This window comes from Neopsephotus bourkii, unplaced genomic scaffold (genome assembly GCF_033783945.1).
Source record: "Neopsephotus bourkii isolate Nb327-2 ecotype Australia unplaced genomic scaffold, CSIRO-AGI_Nbou_v1 NB_631, whole genome shotgun sequence".
NCBI classification, from domain to species: domain Eukaryota; kingdom Metazoa; phylum Chordata; class Aves; order Psittaciformes; family Psittacidae; genus Neopsephotus; species Neopsephotus bourkii.
In genome coordinates, this window is record NW_026901130.1 from 697291 (window position 1) to 715795 (window position 18505).

The following is an 18505-nucleotide window of genomic DNA, read 5'->3' on the forward strand; positions in this document are numbered from 1 at the left end:
CCAATCACAGCTGCCGCCGCACAGGTCCCGCCTTCCGGCCGGCCGGCAGCTCGCGGAGAAGGAGGGGGAAATGGTGTGAGAAAGTGACGCGGCGTGGCCAGAGGGCGGCGCGCCAATGGGGACGCGGCAGAGGCGGCGGGCGCTCAATGGGAGCTGAGCGCCGCGCGGGAGCAGCCAATGGGAGCGCGCTGCCGACCGCGGGTGAGAGTAGGACGGCTGCCGGTCCCCGGCGAGGCGAGGAGGCAGTTGCCCGGCAACGCGAGGCGAGGCCCGCCCGGCCCCAGGCAGCAGGGGCTCGTGGGGGGTGCCCGGTCAGGGCTGTCCCGCGTGTGGCCGTAGCCCCCGGTGAGGGGGCTGTGGGGCGGCTGCGGCTGGCTGAGGGGTCTGCAGGAAGTGGGGGACCGTGGTGGCGGTCTTCGGAAAGCCACCCCATGTTCAGGCCTGCAAAACTGCTCTGGCCCTTGGCGGGCCAGGACGAGGCATTCGGGGCTCCCACGGAGGGAAATTGCTTCACGGAGAATGTGATGTCCTGCCCTGGATTGTCCTGTTCTGACGGGAGCGTCGTCCCAACTTGTTAAACACCCAGCGTGCCAAGCCAAACCTCGTGGTGGTGGTGTTACTTGGGCCATTGACAGTTGGCTAATGTGTGGGTTCCACATCCCAGCCTCTGTAGCCTTTAGGCCGTGTGCTAATCTGTTGCTGCACAGGGTACTGAGCGTCCCCAGAGGAGTCACTGAGAGTACAAACCTTCGTTGCAGATGAGAAGCTGGTCAATAGAAAACACACATTTTAAAGCCTGGATAATTTTGTTGTAAAACACCCCTCAAGTAAAAAAAAAAAGAAATAAAACACACACCTTTAGCAGCTGGTGTCAGGTTCTGCGTGATCCGGTTGCTACAGCTATCAGAAGACACTGCCTTGATCAACTTCTGTTGTATCAGAGACTTAAATCCGTGTTATTTCCACCATCTTAGGGGCAGGTAAAAATAATGTGAAAGAAAGGAAAAAACTCCTTAAAAGTATTAACTCCTGTCCTTGAGACATTGAACATTATGTTATCATCATTTAAAATCACAGAGTTGTTGTAGAACTATTTGTTGTGCAAGGATCAAGAAATGCTGCTGAGAAACCGAGAGTTTTGTTTGCAGGTGTCACCCTGCAGTCTTTGATAACCTTGTTCCATTCGTAATGCTGAAAAAACCACATTGGCAAAATATGAACTGAATAGATGATAGCATAGCTGCGTCATGTAGACACGCTGTTACCTTCTGTGCCTACAGACCAAATGGACTTCTTGTTAGAAGTTGATCTGCTCTGGGAATCTAAAACTTTAATTCCTCCTTTTTTTCCCTTCCTACCACCAAAAAAAACCCAGCCCCAAACAAAACCGAAGCTGGAACTCTGTCCTTGTTCTAGACTTCAAAATGGGTCCCAAATGCCAGCCTCTCATTGTATGCTGTGGTGGCAAACTGTTTTCTGTCACTGGGGTGCTCGGTGTGTTCTGGCTTTAGAGAAGAGCAGATGTGCAGGAGGAGATGAAGCAGTCCACGCAGGATCTCATGTCAAGGCTGTGAGTGTTCCCTGATTCTGTGCAGCCCTGTTCCCTGTTCCCTGCTCCCTGGGGGCTTAGTTGCCTGTGGGCAAGGCCAGCTCTGGTACAGTGTGTTTATGTACCCTGGGATGGGCCTGCAGTGAAAACAGATGTGTGATAAGGAGCTGTGATTTGTCGCCTGGGTGGCCTCTTCCCCTTCAGTTGAAGCTCTCTTCAAGGTTGGGCCCTTGCCTGGGCAGCACTGCCCGGTATGCCTATGCCTGGCTACGTCCCTTACTGATCCTGACCCACTGACTTGACTTACCAGCTTCACCTCCAACCTGCTTGTCACTATGGACTCCTCTGGAAACTTGGGGTCACTCTGACCCTGCTTGCCATTGCTGGCCCCACTCTGCTTTTTTGTTTGGGCACGGTCAGAACGAGGTCACTGCCCTGCCTGCTTTGTTGTCACATTCAATTCCTGGCTCACCTGCCCTTGCTGCTCCCTAAAAGCTTAAATCTGCTCTCTTGTGAGCCTGCGCTTACAGTGCCATGTTTTGTTTTGTTTTCAGGTAAATGTCATATTTGCCTTCAAAATGGTAAAGGCAGAATGGGTTTTTGTGATTCTTTTTTTTGGTGTGTAGTCAACAGTAAACACAGATGTAAACATGAATCTTCTCACCTTTATTACATCTTTACAGATCTAATAAAAAAAAAGTGCCAAAATCACTAAGATAAGTTTTGGGGAGATGATTCATATTATTGCTTTCTTTTCCATGGTCTGCTGTACAAGAGGATGGAAGGCATCCCATAGTCTTTGACTTTAACTTTCTGTGTTGTAGAAGATAGCCTGATGTAGACATGCATGAAATCATTGCTATTAATTTAAAATCATTTATTTGCAAAAAACAACAAAACAAAACAACAAAAACACAAAAAAACCCAAACCCCCAAAAAAGCCCAAAAGCAAAAGCCCAAACACCAAAAAACAAACCCTAACAAATTAATAATCTATAGACTATAAAATTATAACCATGCTCTCCTATGGTTTCAGTACTGAAGCATGTTTGAAGATTACACCCTGCAGATGATGAAGGAAAGCTAAAAAGCAAAATGTGATGAAAAACTGCTGGATTTTCAGAATTTTAAACGGAGGTTAAAGGCACAATGCAATCATTTTTTTTTTAATAGTTGTCTGAAGTTGAATTCAGAGACCAGGTATCTGACCTACACTGCTAAGATCAACGTATTTGTCTCCTCAGGATGTTTCTGGATCCAGATGCTAACTTAAATTTACATCCAACCCCTGCCATGGGCAGGGACACTTTCCACTAGAGCAGGCTGCTCAAAGCCCCGTCCAACCTGGCCTTCGACACTGTCAGGGATGAGGCAGCCACAGCCTCTCTGGGCACCACCACACCACCCTCACAGTGAAGAATTTTTCCCTAATATCTAATCTAAATCTCCCCTCTGTCAGTTTAAAGCCATTCTCCCTTGTCATGTCACTACATGCTCGAGTAAAAAGTCCTTCTCCAGATTTCCTGCTGGTCCCTTTAGATCCTGGGAGCTTCCCTAAGGTTTCCCTTCTCTTATTCAGAGTGAACAAGCCCAGCTCTCTCAGCCTGCCTTCACAGCAGAGGTGCTCCAGCCCTCTGATCATCTCCATGGCCTCTTCTGGACTCACTGAAGTAGTCTTCATCTTGCAGACTGGTTTGATGACTAGTTAGTTATAGCCTAATATCTGCTACTTGTTCTTATTAATCAGTACAATTTATTTTATAGTTGCTGCCAGTGATATTATTCTTTTTATTCAGCTTTATGTGGCTATTTGCTTTTCCTGTCACTGAGTATATTGCAAGAGAATTCCTAGAAAACAAATACTATTTTTTTCACAAAAAGGGCTGTGCCTGTACTGCTACTGCAACAGACTACAGTTGATTTATATGAATATCTAGAAAAGATCTCAGTAATAACATTAAAGGGCTTGGTAAATCTTGTTCCAAACTTCTTAGGTAATTAATTATAGTCCTCTAACCAAACTATGCTCCAGACATGTGATTGCCACTATTTCCAGCCCAGCTTGTAAGAATGACACAAGTTTTCCTTTCGTGGCCCTACAGCTTGACAAATCTGTCCACTGAGATTCTCAATTGAGATTCTATGGGACTAGTGTACAAAAATGAATCTGCACCTCAGTAACCTTAGAACTGGAAACCTGAAATAGGAGAGGTCCATTTAATAGAGATGGTATTACTAGAGAAACTCAGCATGCTAGCCCAGAATAAGCTTGGAGAAGAAACACGCTCAGATGCTGCTAGGAAGCATCTTTGTTCATTAAAATCCAATCTGTTTTGATAAAAGAGGAGTTTGAACTTGAGGCTCTCTTGCAATTTTTCAAGTGTAAAGGTGGGTAGGATCTCCTAATCCAGTACTGTTTTGAAACAGAAGTGTTTGCTGTCTGATGACTCACCTCATTTTAAGCCAGTGTATCAAATTCAGGATGCTGGTTTTGTCTCAATAGACCCAACAGTTTCTTTGCTTCTGTTTAGTAATTCTTCAGCAATTCTCTCCATGACTTCTTTTTTTTTCCTAAAGCCTCCTAAAGAGGTAGAGACTGTTGTATTAGGTTAATAACTCTTAAAATAAACAGCCAGATGATTAAAGCTGTTGCTTAAAACTGTATAAGAGTTAATTTATTAGAAATTTCAAGAATATTAATTACAGGCTTAATCTGGATTTAATTAAATCGGAGCTACACTTCTAAGTCACTAAAATTCTCACTGGGATTTTCAGATGCAGCCAACTACATCTTTTGGTGCCAGACCCATTGAAAAGAAAGCTTTACCCAGCGTTTTCAAGGAAAACAATGTCATGTGTAATAGTAATTTCTTCCACAAAACAAGATGTTGAGATGATTTTACTGAAAAAAGTATTGATTTTCTTTTTTTTGCCAAGCACAAAATAGCAAAGGTCAAAAATAGTGCTCAGCTAAAGGGAGTGTGAAGTCACCCAAGTGTAGGTTTGGAAATGGAAGGATTTCTTTTACATATTTGTGTTTTAAGGTTCAGAGATAGATGACACTGTACCAGACAGTAGAGCTTTCAAGTGCTGTTCTTAATCCAGTATCAAGGGACAAAGTTTTCTGGATTGAATGACAAGTAGAAGTTATTTCTAATTCAGTTCTCAGAAGAATGTACAGGAACCCAAACTTGAAATACAGCTAGCAGCTGGTAGAGGACTTCTGCCATCTAGTAATCTCTGGATTTGATCTGCTGACTCCAGGAGAACCTGATACACAATAACACACACTCTGAAGAACTGGGAAATGTAAACAAATCTATCACAGCCTGTCTTAAAGTAGGTCCAGTAAATGCAAACATTTCAATAATATTTGAGTTGCAGAGATGGCTGGGTTTTAGAATATTTGTGAAATTGTAACAATTCCAGTTATTAGAACTATAGAATGGTGTTTAGATCACACTTTGCTGCTTTTACACCCTATGTGCAAGAGGGGGAACTGGAGCAGAGTTACAGAATTTCAAACGTGAAGCAGTAATTGTTGAGCAGGTACAAATCTAAGTTGTAGGGCCCAGGAAAGCTGACAGTACAAGAAGAGGTCACCACTAGGAAGCAGATACTGTGCTCCAACCAGAGAGAGAACCACAGCTGTGCTGCACACTTAAAACTGACAGGTCTGTAAGCCAGGATTGCATGGATCTTCCCCGCAGCCTGTGACCAAACCAATAGAGACTTCACTTCCCTCCTCTTCCAATAACAGACTCCACTCATGGTGGTGGTGCTGCTGTGGCCTCAACTACAGCCGTAGTTTCACTTTTTCTCATCTGTACTGTCAGCTTGACTTTTCTCCCTTCTTTCTCAAATCTCCAAGACTTTCGTGACTTGCCTTTACCAAGTGGCAACACTGAATGATTCTGTAAGTGAAGCAATCAGATGGTTCACACGGGCGTCAGACATGCCTGCGTCAGCCTGAAAAGCTAGTTGCACAGCTCTAATCCTGTGAAATACTGACAGTTGCCGATAGAAAAGCATGGAAATTAGGGTACAGTCCGTACTTTAGTCAGTACTTCGGGTACACTGTATACACTCCAAAGGCTAATGGTTGCATTGATGGGAAGGCTATGAGGAGCTGAGATGCCATCAGGGACCCACCTAGAAACCTGTGATTCAAGAGGGAAGTGTGAAGGTAAAATCAGGAATCAGGAGCAGAACATGAGGAAAACAATGAATAGAACTGTCAGAAACAGTAAGATGTAGATACAGTAGTGTTATATATTTTAGCAATCTAGCATTCTTGGCTCTCTGATGGCCTGGGCACAGGAGGATTGGATTCTGTCTAACACTCATTCACTAAATCCATGTGGTGTCCAGACAGTGCAGCATCAGAGTGCAGATGGAATGGTGGTGTACGTGTGCCGTTTCAGCTTGCATCAGCCAGGGTCCATCCTCTGCCTCCCCAGCATGCTGATCACGGCATTCAGGAAGAAGAGATTCTGTGCGTGTTCAGAGTCAGAGAAATCAATCCCAGCTCCTGCTCCTGGCAGAAAGCTTCCTGCATGTCATTTCAGCAGGAAGAGAATGTAGGAATGCCAGCATTCACAATAGTGTACGTTGGCATATGGTACAATGTACAATGGTGTACACAATATTCCCTAGAAACTGGAAGAGGAGTTAGATGATAGAGATGTTAGGAGGCTGTTGACTCATCAGGGAAGATGATTTCTTGTTTTTCATACCTGTTTTGAAAGGAGTCACTTCCTTTCATCAGATGTGCATCTGTGGGAGTATGCTACCTGTTCTTTAGTTGCCTTGTACAGATGTTCATCTTTATTTTATTTAGGGAACCAAAAGTGGCTGCTTCTATCTACTGTCATCTGCCATGCTTTCTCCCGTGTTTGCAGTATGTAGTTAGACATAACAATTACAGAAGAAACCCAAGAGACAACTCTGAGGAGCTAATTTAAGTCAAATGCAGTTAATAGGAACAAACAGTAATTAGCAGGGGAAGAGGATGAAGAACAGAATTATGCTGTATACTGAGTATTTTTCGCTAGCTAAGTAAATATTTAAAGTATGCATTCTGTGGCATTCACTCTTTTTGAAACCTTTCTTTTCCCTTATTTGCTGCTTCCCATGTATGCCTCTGAGGAAGAGTGCTTTTGACTGAGGTGGTTTTGTGGAAATAGTAAATTAGTTTGAAATTTCCAAAGAAGGAGCAAGGGAACTGGAGACTGTGCCACACAGGAGAAGGCAGTGCAGAGCAGTGGGTGGGAGGTTATGGTGAAGCATAGTCACTAGTCATTAGTCAGACCAGCATTACAATTAATCTACAAAGAAAGGCATTGACAGATACATGCAACTTTCAATGCTAGTTACTAGAAATTCAGCAAAGAGGGTTAGGAAGGACCCGTCTGAAGTTTGAACAGGTAATTGGATGAACAAAGGCAGTAGAGATTATCTTTGTTGCATAGCTCCAGATGCCACACTTTGGGCTCGATAAACAAGCTCAGTTATTATCACTGAAATTATATTTCATGATATTAACAGCCAAGAGCAGAGATTGTTTGGAATAGGTAAAAGATACATGCTTTTGACCAGTTAAACAAAACTAGTATCTGGAAAGCTATCTGTAAAATTTTAAGAAGAAATAAAAAAATGACTGGAAGAATAGAAACAAAACAGGTGACAAAGGTGATTGCAGACAAGGAAGGACCAAGAACAGTACTGGGAAAATGGATCAATGAGGAGGAACTGCGTACTGGCATGTTGAAATAGAAATTACAGGGGAGATTGTCTTGGAAACAGGGTGGGAGAGAGGGGGATTTAGGTCTGAATTTAAATACAAGGAATGCTTGCTACAAGGCGCTGTCAGGAACATCTTGTCATCTCACTGGTAATCTGACCAGCATAATTCTTAAGTACAGGTGATATTTTCTGCCACTGCTTTCTCTAGCACTTAGGTACTTGAACAGTCATTTTAATGCTACAATCATCCATCATTGACAAAGTCTGGTATCTATGTTCAAAATGCCATATGCCACAGGTATCTTCATCATGGAGCTTGCTTTATCTTGTTATTGTTTCTTTCCTTTTCTTTTAATAATTCTGATTCTTCTCTGCTTTCTACCATGGAGTTTCTTTCTGGGAGTCCTGTGCTTATTCTTCTTCATCCATTTTTTAACTTTTCTAATCCGTGGGCTCACACAAAACTTTCTGCCTTTTATGTAGAGACTGCCAGAGCAAAAAATGGCTGTTAGTTTCAAAGAAAAATTTTTAACCCCCCAAAATGAGCATTTAAAAGATGATCATACTTATCACTCACCTATGAAGACCACAAAGCTAGAACTTCTTAATCATAAATTATATTTTATACTATGGCTAGTCACTTTTGTCTGATTTCAAATATGTAAAAGCTAGGGTGTAAAGTTTGCATGATTACACTTGTCTTCCAAAATCTGAAAAAAGCTTTACTACTTCAGTGGGTCTGAAAAGAACCACAATGTGAAATAGTATGTTTCTATGGCCAATAAATAAGTAGACCACATAATTATTCTTATTACAATAATAATTCAGATATCTAGAAATAAAAAATGTTCAGGATTTCTTTGGAATTTACCCATTTAGGCCCAAACAGTACTAGCCAAAAAAAAAAAAAAAAAAAAAAAAAGAAAGAAAGAAATGCAGATGTACAAAAGTAAAGAAGATTTAATGAATTTAGGCAAGGCTTGTAGAGGATCAGTAGTGGATTGATCAGTAGTTCAAAAGAAGTCTTAAGGTACACGAGTCATTCTTCAGTTCTGAAAATAAGTGTCAAAGTTGGTGCAGACTGAATAATGATCAATATTATTAGTGAAAGGAAATCCAGTTTTAGCAGTCAGAAGTTTAAACAGCATAAGGAAGGAGAGTTCTGAAATCACACAAAATCCTAAATGTTGTTTTTCATTGAATTTCTGTTAGCATTCTAAGGTTCTGCTTGCTTAAATGGCACCTAATAGGTTTTAACTAAATAATATCCGTTACACAGTAAAGGACCCAAAACATCTCTTACATAACAGCTTCTAGGTGGCACAGGCCATCAGCTTTCTGGATTTCAAACCTCTCCACTCTTCGGAGAATCCCTTTGGGAATTTCATCTGAAATTTTCGTGCAACAGTTAAAGGCCCCAGGAAACAAAGCTAAAAACAGTAACAACGATGTTAGAAACAACAGAGATATGAAGGGGAGAAGTCATAGCTGTACTACACAGAATCAAGGGACAGTTGAGGTTGGAAGGGGCCTCTGGAGGTCATCTAGTCCAGCCTCTCCTGCTCAGGCATGGCCACATGCAGCTGCTTGTTCAGATGATTTCTGAATATCTCCAGGGATGGAGATTCCACAAGATACCTGGACAACCTGCTCCAGTGTTTGACTACCCTCACAGCAAAAAAAAAAAAAAAAAAAAAAAAAAAAATTTCTTGTGTTCAGATCGTTTAATGTGTTTTAATTTGTGCCCACTGCCATTGTCACTGGGCACTACTGCAGAGAGCCTGCCACCTTCTTTTTTCATTCCCATCAAGTATGGGAATGATGGTTACACCACCTTGATGAGAACTCCCTGGAGCCTCTTCTTCAGGCTGGACTGTCCCAGCTCTCTCAGCCTTTCCTCACATGCAAGATGCTCCAGCCCCATCATCATCTTTGTGGCCTTTCACTGGACTGTTTCCAGTGAGTCCATGTCTGTCTTGTACTGAGGAGCCCAGAACTGGACCCAGCTCTCCAGATACAGCCTCACTAGTGCTGAATGGAGGGGAAGGATCACCTCCATTGACCCTGTGACTGTTGTCCCCTGCTTGCATCCTTTGGTAGTGTGCTCAGCATAGCAAACACCATTTAGTGAGGCAAGCAGCCATTCTGGGGCCAGATGAGTTGCGAATTTGTTCATTTTCCCTCATTATCAGGCCCTCATGATCCTGTGAACCAAACAGGCAAACCAAACAGGTTTCTTCTTGTGGAGACAGTGTTCTCACAGGAGAATGGATAATTGCTACATAAACTGAATAATCCTGAAAGGTACAGCAAGGCTGTGAGAGGCCCGAGGAAGCTTAAGCAAGCAAGATAAGAAGCCGTAATTCACTGAGTTATGAGAACTGCGGACTGTTGGCAAGCTTTCGAGGTCAAGTTCTCACACCTGTGCTTAACCAATTATGTGTTGGTTGCTAAAGGTCTTCAAGACATGTATCCAATCATAATACGCCAAATCACTGTAAGTGCCTGTAAGAAATGGTATACAAGGAGTTAAAGCTTTGCAATAAATAGGCATTCGCGGATCACATTGATTGTTCCTGTGTTGTCCGTGACGCCCGTGTCGACATCTTCCTTTTCTTACTGGCCCAGAGCAGATAGTGCTGCCTGGCTTTATTCATCACCTTTTCCCACAAAACAGTTGAGTGTTTTTGTTGTCTAAAGAGCAGCTTCCTCCACCTCTCCTTGTGCACACATATTAAAGGCTTGTTACAGTAAAATAAAAATAATAACAACATTAATTACACAGGAAGTGACAGGAGCTTAATTTAAAAGCTCTGCCCTGTGAGGTTGAATCAGGATGATTATGGATTGAGATTATTAATGCTGTTGCTGGGTTTTGTATTTTCTTTTGTCCCAAGAGCTGCCACGGTTGAATGTATCTTCACTAGAGAATGATCTCCTGCAGATTTTTTCCTGCTTGCTAATGGCATCTTGAAAATAAAAAAACAGTGAACCTTAAAAGGCAGATCATAACTCATGATTTTTTGGATGAAAAATACTAACATTTTGATGTTCGATTTTCTTCTGCTGTAGCACAGAAAGAGACTTTCTAAAAGGGATTCCATCCATCAGCTCAAGGACAAGCAAAGCTATGTGGCTCAGGGATTTATCGAGGATGTGAAGGTCTCAGAATCAAACCAAGCACAGCAAGGACTCCAGTGTTTGTCCTTGTCTGTGAACTCATCTGGGAAAAGTAGGGAGAAAGTCTTCTTCCTCTTTGCTTTGACTTTTTTTTCTTTTTCCTAGCCTGTAAGTTGTGCTGTTCCTTAAGTAATCATTTGGTCTTGGAACACAGGAATCATAGAGCAACATAAAAAGAAGCAGGAGAATCAATTTCAATTCCTGTAAGCCGGAGACGAGAAGTCTGTGTAAAAGCTTTTCTTTAAGAAGACTGTGTGCTCTGTTCTTTGCGAGGGTGCTTGCTGGGCACTGGGATAGCAGATGCTGGTTGGGCCAGGAATACAACAGGAGTCACTGAGCACCAGTCAGCTGCAGCTTGCAGGGAGCTTTTGTACCCTTGGGATTGGTGGCACAGCCTTGGGACTGTGCAGCCAGAAGTGAGGGTGAAGGAAAGCAGCTGGGCTAGCAGTTGCCTCCTCAACAAAATAAGAGAAGGGCTGTAAATAATAATATTGTGAAGAAGGATTAATTAATTGTTACCTGCAGTATTTCCCCGTTGGCCCTTGCTGTTCTCTCTTCAACAACATACTGTTCGTGAAGCCAGCTAATTGGTGTTTGTAGATGGGAATTCAGCTCACTGAGCACCACTAAGGTTAATTTTTCTGAGGACTCAAGACAGCGCTGGTAACACTGATATATGAACTTCTACTGTTGCCATCAACTCCTGGCAGAAGGATTCTGTGGTATAAAAACTCAAGGAAGGGTAATTATCTGATAGCTTGAACTGTATCTGATGGTGATGGTTGTGCTTCTTTAAGGTGTTATACCCGACAAGGCAACCACTGCCACCCTCCTGTGGAATGGCTGGATATTACAGAAGGTCTTAAGATGAGGCAGCTGTCTCTTGAACTGTTCCTTACCTGGTTTCCCCAGTGCCTGGCTATAATCTCTTGCTCTCATCTCACTTTATGTACTTAAACACATCACTTTCTTCAATCTTCAGATCTGAACCACCTGTACGTTACTTTATAGTGCAATACATATCACTATGTTTGGATTGGAAGGGATCTTCAAAGGTCATCTATGTTAGTAATTTATACACTGTATAACTGAAAGTTACAAAATTAATATTGAGATACTTTTATAGCTTTGTAAGGAAAAATATGCAAAAAATCATATAAGGAAAATAAAGCAAAATTCTTGATACAGTTCTTGAGTAGACTTGTATCTCACTGACCACTTGTGAGACTGCCCTTTTGCAGGGAATTTAGCCAACAGGAATTGCATCTTTCAGAATCTTGTTTGCAATTGCACCTTTATATATCACTCACATAACTAGAATAACAGTTTTAGAGTCCATTCAACTATTTGATGCTCAGTCATCTTTGAACTGGAACATGAGGCCACTCACATCTAATTTATGCACCTATTGCAAAAGCTGTGCCTCTTGACATGAGGGCATGCAACAGACTGCATGGGAGACTGGTGAATACACTAACAGAAAGCAGATTGAAATTCTGTATGAAATGTGAATGAGGTAGTGCTTATGTTCTTGTCCAAAGAGGCAAGAGCATTTCTTATGGAGATTGAGAAGCTGTTAGCAACTTTTATTTGAGGTGTGTGCCTCAAAGATAAGGGGTGCTGTCTTGCTTTCATAGGTCTGTATGGGTGCTTGTCTTGAGAAATTTTGATCTGCACTAATTTCTGATAAAGAAGAAGCTGTCACTTTTAAATAATGTTGTTGTTGTTCTATGCAGGGAAGTGCAGCTACCATATGGAAAATAAAAGTCAGTTATCTTTGAATCACAGACGAATACATGGCATCAGGGTCTTTTCATCAGACAGCATGAAAGCGTCATCAGCAGCTTTGTGATGACAGAGGCACTTGTGGTAACTGTTACCTTTTTACATGGGAATCAGTTTTAAAAGTTTGGGTTTTTTTTAACGGTGAGCGTGAAGCAGGACCACGGCAGGAGCCAAGGAATTCCTGTATTTCCTCAGAGCCCCAGGGGAGGGCATGCTGCTCTCCTGGAGCACTGAATCACCCTGCAGCTCCTTTGCGCAGTCCAGTAACTGCATGCTAATCCCACAAGTGAAAGAAATCAGGAGACAATAAGCGAAGCTAATGATTTCAGCCCAACCCAATAGTCTGTCTTCTGTGTTTTCAGCAATTAGATCAGGATTATTAGTAATCATTGGTCTAAATAGTGGATAAAAGCAAAGAACTGTGGTTTTCCGCAAGGATCTTTGCATGGCCTTTTGAATGCTGTTTATCTGTCAAAGAGGTTTTTTTCAGTGCTGCCGATTTCATTTGTCTCTATGGCTCAGTGGCACAACTAGAAATCCACAGCTGCTTACCCAGAATCATTTAGACCTGTTGTCTTTAACCAGGGAGCTAATGGAGCTGCTGAAAGAACTGACAAGCTCACTGATGGACCTTGAGACAGGTCCACTCAGGGATTGCCCTGTCATTAGTTCAGCAGGTGGTATTATCTGGTTTGGTATTTCTTGCCTGGGAGCTCTCACCAGGGGAAGACCTATTGGTTTTTAAATGTTGTGTTCCGTATCTTGAAATGACATCTTCAATCTTGCAGAAAAGTCCACTGGAGCAAGTTAAGTACCTTTGTGGAGAGAAGTAAGATATTAATTGGAAAAATACCTTCACTCACCCCACTTTCTCTCTAAGGATGCTTAGAAAGGACCTCCTTTTCAGATACATGTATCTTGTGGAATACAATAGTCCTGATCTTTTCAATATACTGGGTTCATTTAGCATGCTTTATACAGCTTTATCAATTTAAAAAGAAGTGGAAAGAAGAGAAAGCTTTGCCTTTCTACTGAGAATAAATTGTTTAGAGATTTGAAAAAAAAAACACCTGATTTTTTTTCTTAAAAAAAAGAAAAATATTCATGAAATTCTGAATTATTTTGAAATGCTGCTAATTGGTCAAACAATGTAGGCCAAGGACTTAATTTAAACTTCCTACAGTCGATTGTTTTCTTGGAAGCACTTCAAATCTTGGTGGTGCAGTATTCAGTCACTTTCTTAGTGCTGAAAGGATCAGTTTTCACCTGCATTTGGCTAGACCTGTTAGAAGCTCTTTTAGTAAAATGTTGCTCCTAAATGGAAAAGAGTCCCTAAAGTCTGTGAGGCTCCATGGGTACTGTTCATTGTACCTGTCTTTGAGCTTCTGCTGGTCGTATGAAGTCTCTTCGACTGTCAAAAGTTTCTTGTTTCCATTTGCTGTCTGCTACCTGGTGAAAGTTAGTACATAGAAACTTTTCTCATCCTTTTTGGTTTGTTTTTTTTATCATTCTCAAACTTGAGAGTCACATACTAGACAGCTAAGGAAGGCCTTGTCATCTGGGGTGCAGGCAAGAAATATGAAAAGCAATTATTGCTGCCTGCTCAGTTTCTGGAGCAAGAAAGAACATTCCCCTCTTTCTTCAGTTTTGAGCTGATGTTCTTAGATTCGCCTACTCATTTAGGGAAACTGTAGTGCCTGATGAAAAGCCCTCCTCTGGCATACAGTAGGAGTAGCTGGTCTCTGTTCTGCTGCTCCCTGGCTGCAGCTTTTAGGCAGGTAGGACTGGGTTGCTCTCTCAGTATGGGTAGGGCAGACCACTGGCAAAGAGAAAGAGCAGCTGTTGTTTCAGCCAGGCTCTTCTGTAGAAAATCTAACATGGCAGGGCAGGTCTTTGCCTCATGAAGGGTGGGCAGATGGAGAAACAAGAGGAAGTGAAGCCACATGGAAATAAATGGTGACTGATGGAGCCATAAAGTTCACCCTTGTGCTTGCTCTTAGCTCTGTTTTCATTTTGCCCTCTTTTGACTAAACACGGTAGGGAAAGCTGGGCATTAGGTAGGAACAGTGGGAAAGGCATTTTTAGACCCTGATTTGTCTCTGCTCCAGAACCACCCCAGCTGTCTTAGGGAGGGCTTGTGCAGCTCTTTTCCTGACAGGTTTCACGCCATCAGTTAGTGCTTTGAGCAGGCCCTTGATGGTCCCTCCTGAATGCTGCTGGCAGCACAGAAAAGACTGTCAGTACTGCTGGCAGAGCCCTTAAGGTGACCTTTGTGAACTGGATGTGACCTATGCACTGCTGAGCAAAAGACCATGCTGTGGACATCCTTCTGTGCAACAAAACACCTCCAAAAGATAGTTCTTGCACTTACACAAACTAAGGGATCCCAGCAAAGATACGTATAGTTCTTAAGCAGAATGGATTCTCCCAACGTACTGTGTGGTCTGGGACAGCTTCTCTTGTACAATGAGATACATAAACCTGAGGCACTTTCTATGCTGAAATGTGAGACCTACTGATAGCATGCCTCAGGTTCACAATGAACCGATGCAAATCTGCACCTATTGCACAACGTTGGCGCACCTGGGACTATTAATGGCAGGGATTAGTGTTTTCTGCTGGAATTCTTTTGTGGTCACAGAGTATGTTTTGTACATCTGGAAAAATGTCCTTTGCATTGATTAATCGGATGAATATCTTGCTTAGTCAGAACATGATACATACTTAAATGCTCTGGTCTCAATATAGCCATTTCCGTAAAGTCTGAGATCTTAATCTGGTGTTGTAGGTATATGAATAGCATTCAGGTTCTGTCCTTGGAAGGAAATTTACTGTCACAACACCCACTCTTTATATTAACTACTCTAAGGCAGATAATTTAGTATTCTTTTGTGCATGAAGCTGCCAGAAAAATGTTCCTCTCATCTAAACCGAACTTGATGCTATTTTAGTTCAGTATCTCAAATCAGGCCTTTTCATCTTAACTTAAAGTGAGTCAGTATTTGATTATGCAGAAGGCTCTGATCCAGATTGGCAGGTGAACAAAGCAGGATGCTAGAATCCTTGGCAAATGTAACATAGCCGTACTCTGTAAAAGCAAGGAGGTTGCTTAATAGCTGGAGATGAGAAGGGAAGTAAACTGCTGAAAAATGCTCTAATGCATCCTACTATTTTGGGTGCATGGTAGTACAGTTAAAGCATAATTCTTAGAGATAAAGAAAAGATAGAAGGGATTCTAAGATATGCCTGCTGAAGTGGTGGAACCAACAATAAATAAAGCATCAGTTGTTATATATAACTATATAAATCATACCATATAATTTTATGACCAAGAATAAATACAAATGAAGTAATACAGTGATGCTTTTCCCATTCTGCTATGACAACTGCTGCTAATATGGACATTTTCAAGGGTGGAAGGCTGACTATAGATAGACAGATGGGTCTGTCATATAGGTCATGATTTTTCAAATGGGTCTTTGTCCATCAAATCTCCATCAGTTTGCAAGCTGGCTGTCCCCATACAACATCCTGGATGCTCTGGACTACAAAGCATCTAGGAAAGGGAGGCAGAAAATTGGCAAAGCAGAGTTGTAATATCGATGTGGTCAAACAAACACTGATATCCAACGCCTTACTAGAAGGTCAAATTTCTGCTATCCCTTGCAAAAACAAACCACATAATGACTTGCACCTTAAGATGCAAAAAGAAGCTGTCATATGAACATACAACTGGGCTTTTTTTATGAAACAATACAATTTGATAAGATGGAACCCATCTGCCACACTGCACAGATCACTCTTACTCTGACCAGACCAGCATTACTGGAATAACTTGGCCATGATAAGTCCATCTGACTCCTTTGGGAAGACTCAGTCTTATTCAGCTGTTATTCCTACCCTGTAGCATTCACCACTTGGTTTGAATGCTTTTACTGTATAAGAATTATCAAGTTTCTCTTTTCCTGTCTTCAAGATGAAATGCATGTAGGAGTTCTGACAGAGAACTTCTGTCTTCTCACAGTGAGATTCAAACCAACCAGCTTTGAAACAAGTCCCCTTGCCTGACCTGCTGCATTACTCTGCCACGCAGTGCTGCCCACCTCACTGCAGGAGAGATGGCTCTCTAAATCCCTGGCACTGAGAATGGGATGACGAAAGATTAACAGGGGTTTTTAAAGTGAAATAGCAAAAACTTCTTTTGAATTATATTACAGGGGGGAAAAATCGTCGTTTACGCCCTATGGAACAACCTAGATCTGTTTTCTGGCTCTGCCTGGCAGAGTCATGTTCCTGCTTGTGGCTGGGTGTAATTATGGCTACTAGATGGCTTTCCTGGCCTCTGCCAGAGGCTACCAATTCATATCCTCAAGCAAAGGAAACTTTTGCAAGTTTTCATGTAGCAGCCCAAATCCTACTTGCATTATGTGTACTGTGATGCTGAAATAAATGGATGCATAATGGCCAGCCTAAGAAGCCTAAGTCTAATTAGGGTTAACCCTAAATCTAGTTCAGATCAGGGCATGATGTGCCTGTACCCAGATACCCGTATTTGGTTCTCCCCATTTTTATTGTGGGTTCTGCTGTTTGAATATTGTTGCTAAGTATGAAGCATGTTTACATGAGGAAAGTTAGGTGGTGAAGATATTTCCCCTGTGCCAGGATAAAACAATGTGTTCTATGAGAACCTTTACTTTGACCTGTGCATGTACGTGCCAGTCCTATTGTGCAAGATACTGCTGACTGGCTGGATCATAAATCTAATAGAAGAGCTCCTACAGAGCCTTACCATGCCAGCAGGTGCAGTGGCCATTTTAACAGGACAGAATTTTAAGGCAGATTTTGCCTGCATGTAGTCTAAATCCTCAAAGAAGTCCACAATTTCTACTGCTACTGAAGCCAGTGGAGCTTGAGAAAGGAAAACCTCTAAGGCTGAAGTGCTCTGGAATTTGAGTTGTCTTCTCTGTGAACACAGCTTGTTTTACAGTAGAAATCTACAAGGAAAAGCTAAGACTTCAAACACAACGCTGGCTAATCAAGTTTAAATTTTTTAATTTCAGTGAAAATGCAGATCTCCTGAATCCTCGAGACATGCTGCGCTGAACACAGAGCATGCAAAACCGCTTTTCTGCTGGGAGAAATCAGTTACGTGTCATTAAAAGTTTTCTGAAATCTTTGCCATCCAAGGCAATTTCACTTTAAAGGAGAAAGAGCAAGTGATTTCTAAACATACTTTCTCTTGAGAAGCTTGGAAAGGAGGAACTTGCAGGTGAACTACGGAGATCCCCTTAAACAAATAGTGACATTTTATTAGGTATTCCCTCAGGAAATCACTGCTTTTAAAGGTCCTATACCTTCAGAAGTTAAAATTGCTCAGCTATGATGTTCTTGATAATGTTTGCTACGACAGATAAACCCGCTTGGATTTTCCTTGTTTAACCCATTTTACAGAATCATAAAGCCACCCTATCTATTGTGGAAATATTGAGGAAATGCTCAGGTGAAGCCATGACTCCACTGAAACAAATGCCAATTGTTTAAGACAGTCAGATTTCACTTTGTAAATCCTCCCAGCACAGACTCTAAACTATTGTCTATTGTCCCATGGAGAGCTGCAAAAGCTCAAGCAGACACAATTCCAGGTAGACACGCTTTGTGTCCTTTTATCCGTTTACTTCAAGGAGTTTGAAGCACAGAAGTAGACACAGTGCAGTTGTACTTACTCTCAGACGTCTGACTAACCGCAACTGCCAGAACAGCCAGAACTGTGACCAAGTTCACATCCATTCCTCCTAGGAGCTGCGGGAGCAGAGCCACAGGGCAGACAATGAGCTGCAGGAACTGGTTCCTGACCCTACCTCCTGGCTGCTGGGGATGAATGTGACTCAAAGCCCCACCCTGAGCAGCAGCTCGATGTCGGCTGTCCCGTGTGGCACTATCGACTTCAGCAGGGCTCCTCCACTCTCCTCTGGTGCGTGGTGAAGTGCTTTGTCCAATGGGAAAATAGGGTATTTTTCACCCAGTACCGCCAGGTTGTACTGCCATATGGCTGGGTCCACCCAGCCCTCCTCACTGATGCGGCTCTTCAACAATAGAAATGCTGAGGGCAGAAATACTCCAGAAACAAGTATTTGCAGGACTAAGGTAGAAGAATAAAGCCGTTCTCCTATTAGGAATCATATCCAGGAAAGCTAAACATGCAACATCGTGGGCCAGACCTGCTGTAGCATGAACACTCTCAACTTC

General features: G+C 42.3%; 1 protein-coding gene across 1 annotated transcript; it reads right to left on the minus strand.

Moving 5' to 3' along the window:
• Positions 1-6602: 6602 nt before the first annotated feature.
• On the minus strand, positions 6603-18175 carry CCL28 (C-C motif chemokine ligand 28). Its single transcript, XM_061352174.1, has 3 exons — positions 17983-18175; positions 8598-8724; positions 6603-7780 (listed from the first exon to the last, which is right to left on the minus strand). Exons 1-3 carry the CDS (start codon positions 18044-18046, stop codon positions 7624-7626), a joined length of 348 nt encoding a protein of 115 aa, XP_061208158.1. The 5' UTR covers positions 18047-18175; the 3' UTR covers positions 6603-7623.
• Positions 18176-18505: the final 330 nt, after the last annotated feature.

Coding starts and splice junctions, on each gene's coding strand:
- CCL28 (XM_061352174.1), bottom strand. CDS start 18,046: ATGGATGTGAACTTGGTCACAGTTCTGGCTGTTCTGGCAGTTGCGGTT. Junction 8,725..17,982: donor GGTTAGTCAGACGTCTGAGA/GTAAGTACAACT, acceptor TACTGTTTTTAG/CTTTGTTTCCTGGGGCCTTT. Junction 7,781..8,597: donor TGCCACCTAGAAGCTGTTAT/GTAAGAGATGTT, acceptor TTGCTCTGGCAG/TCTCTACATAAAAGGCAGAA.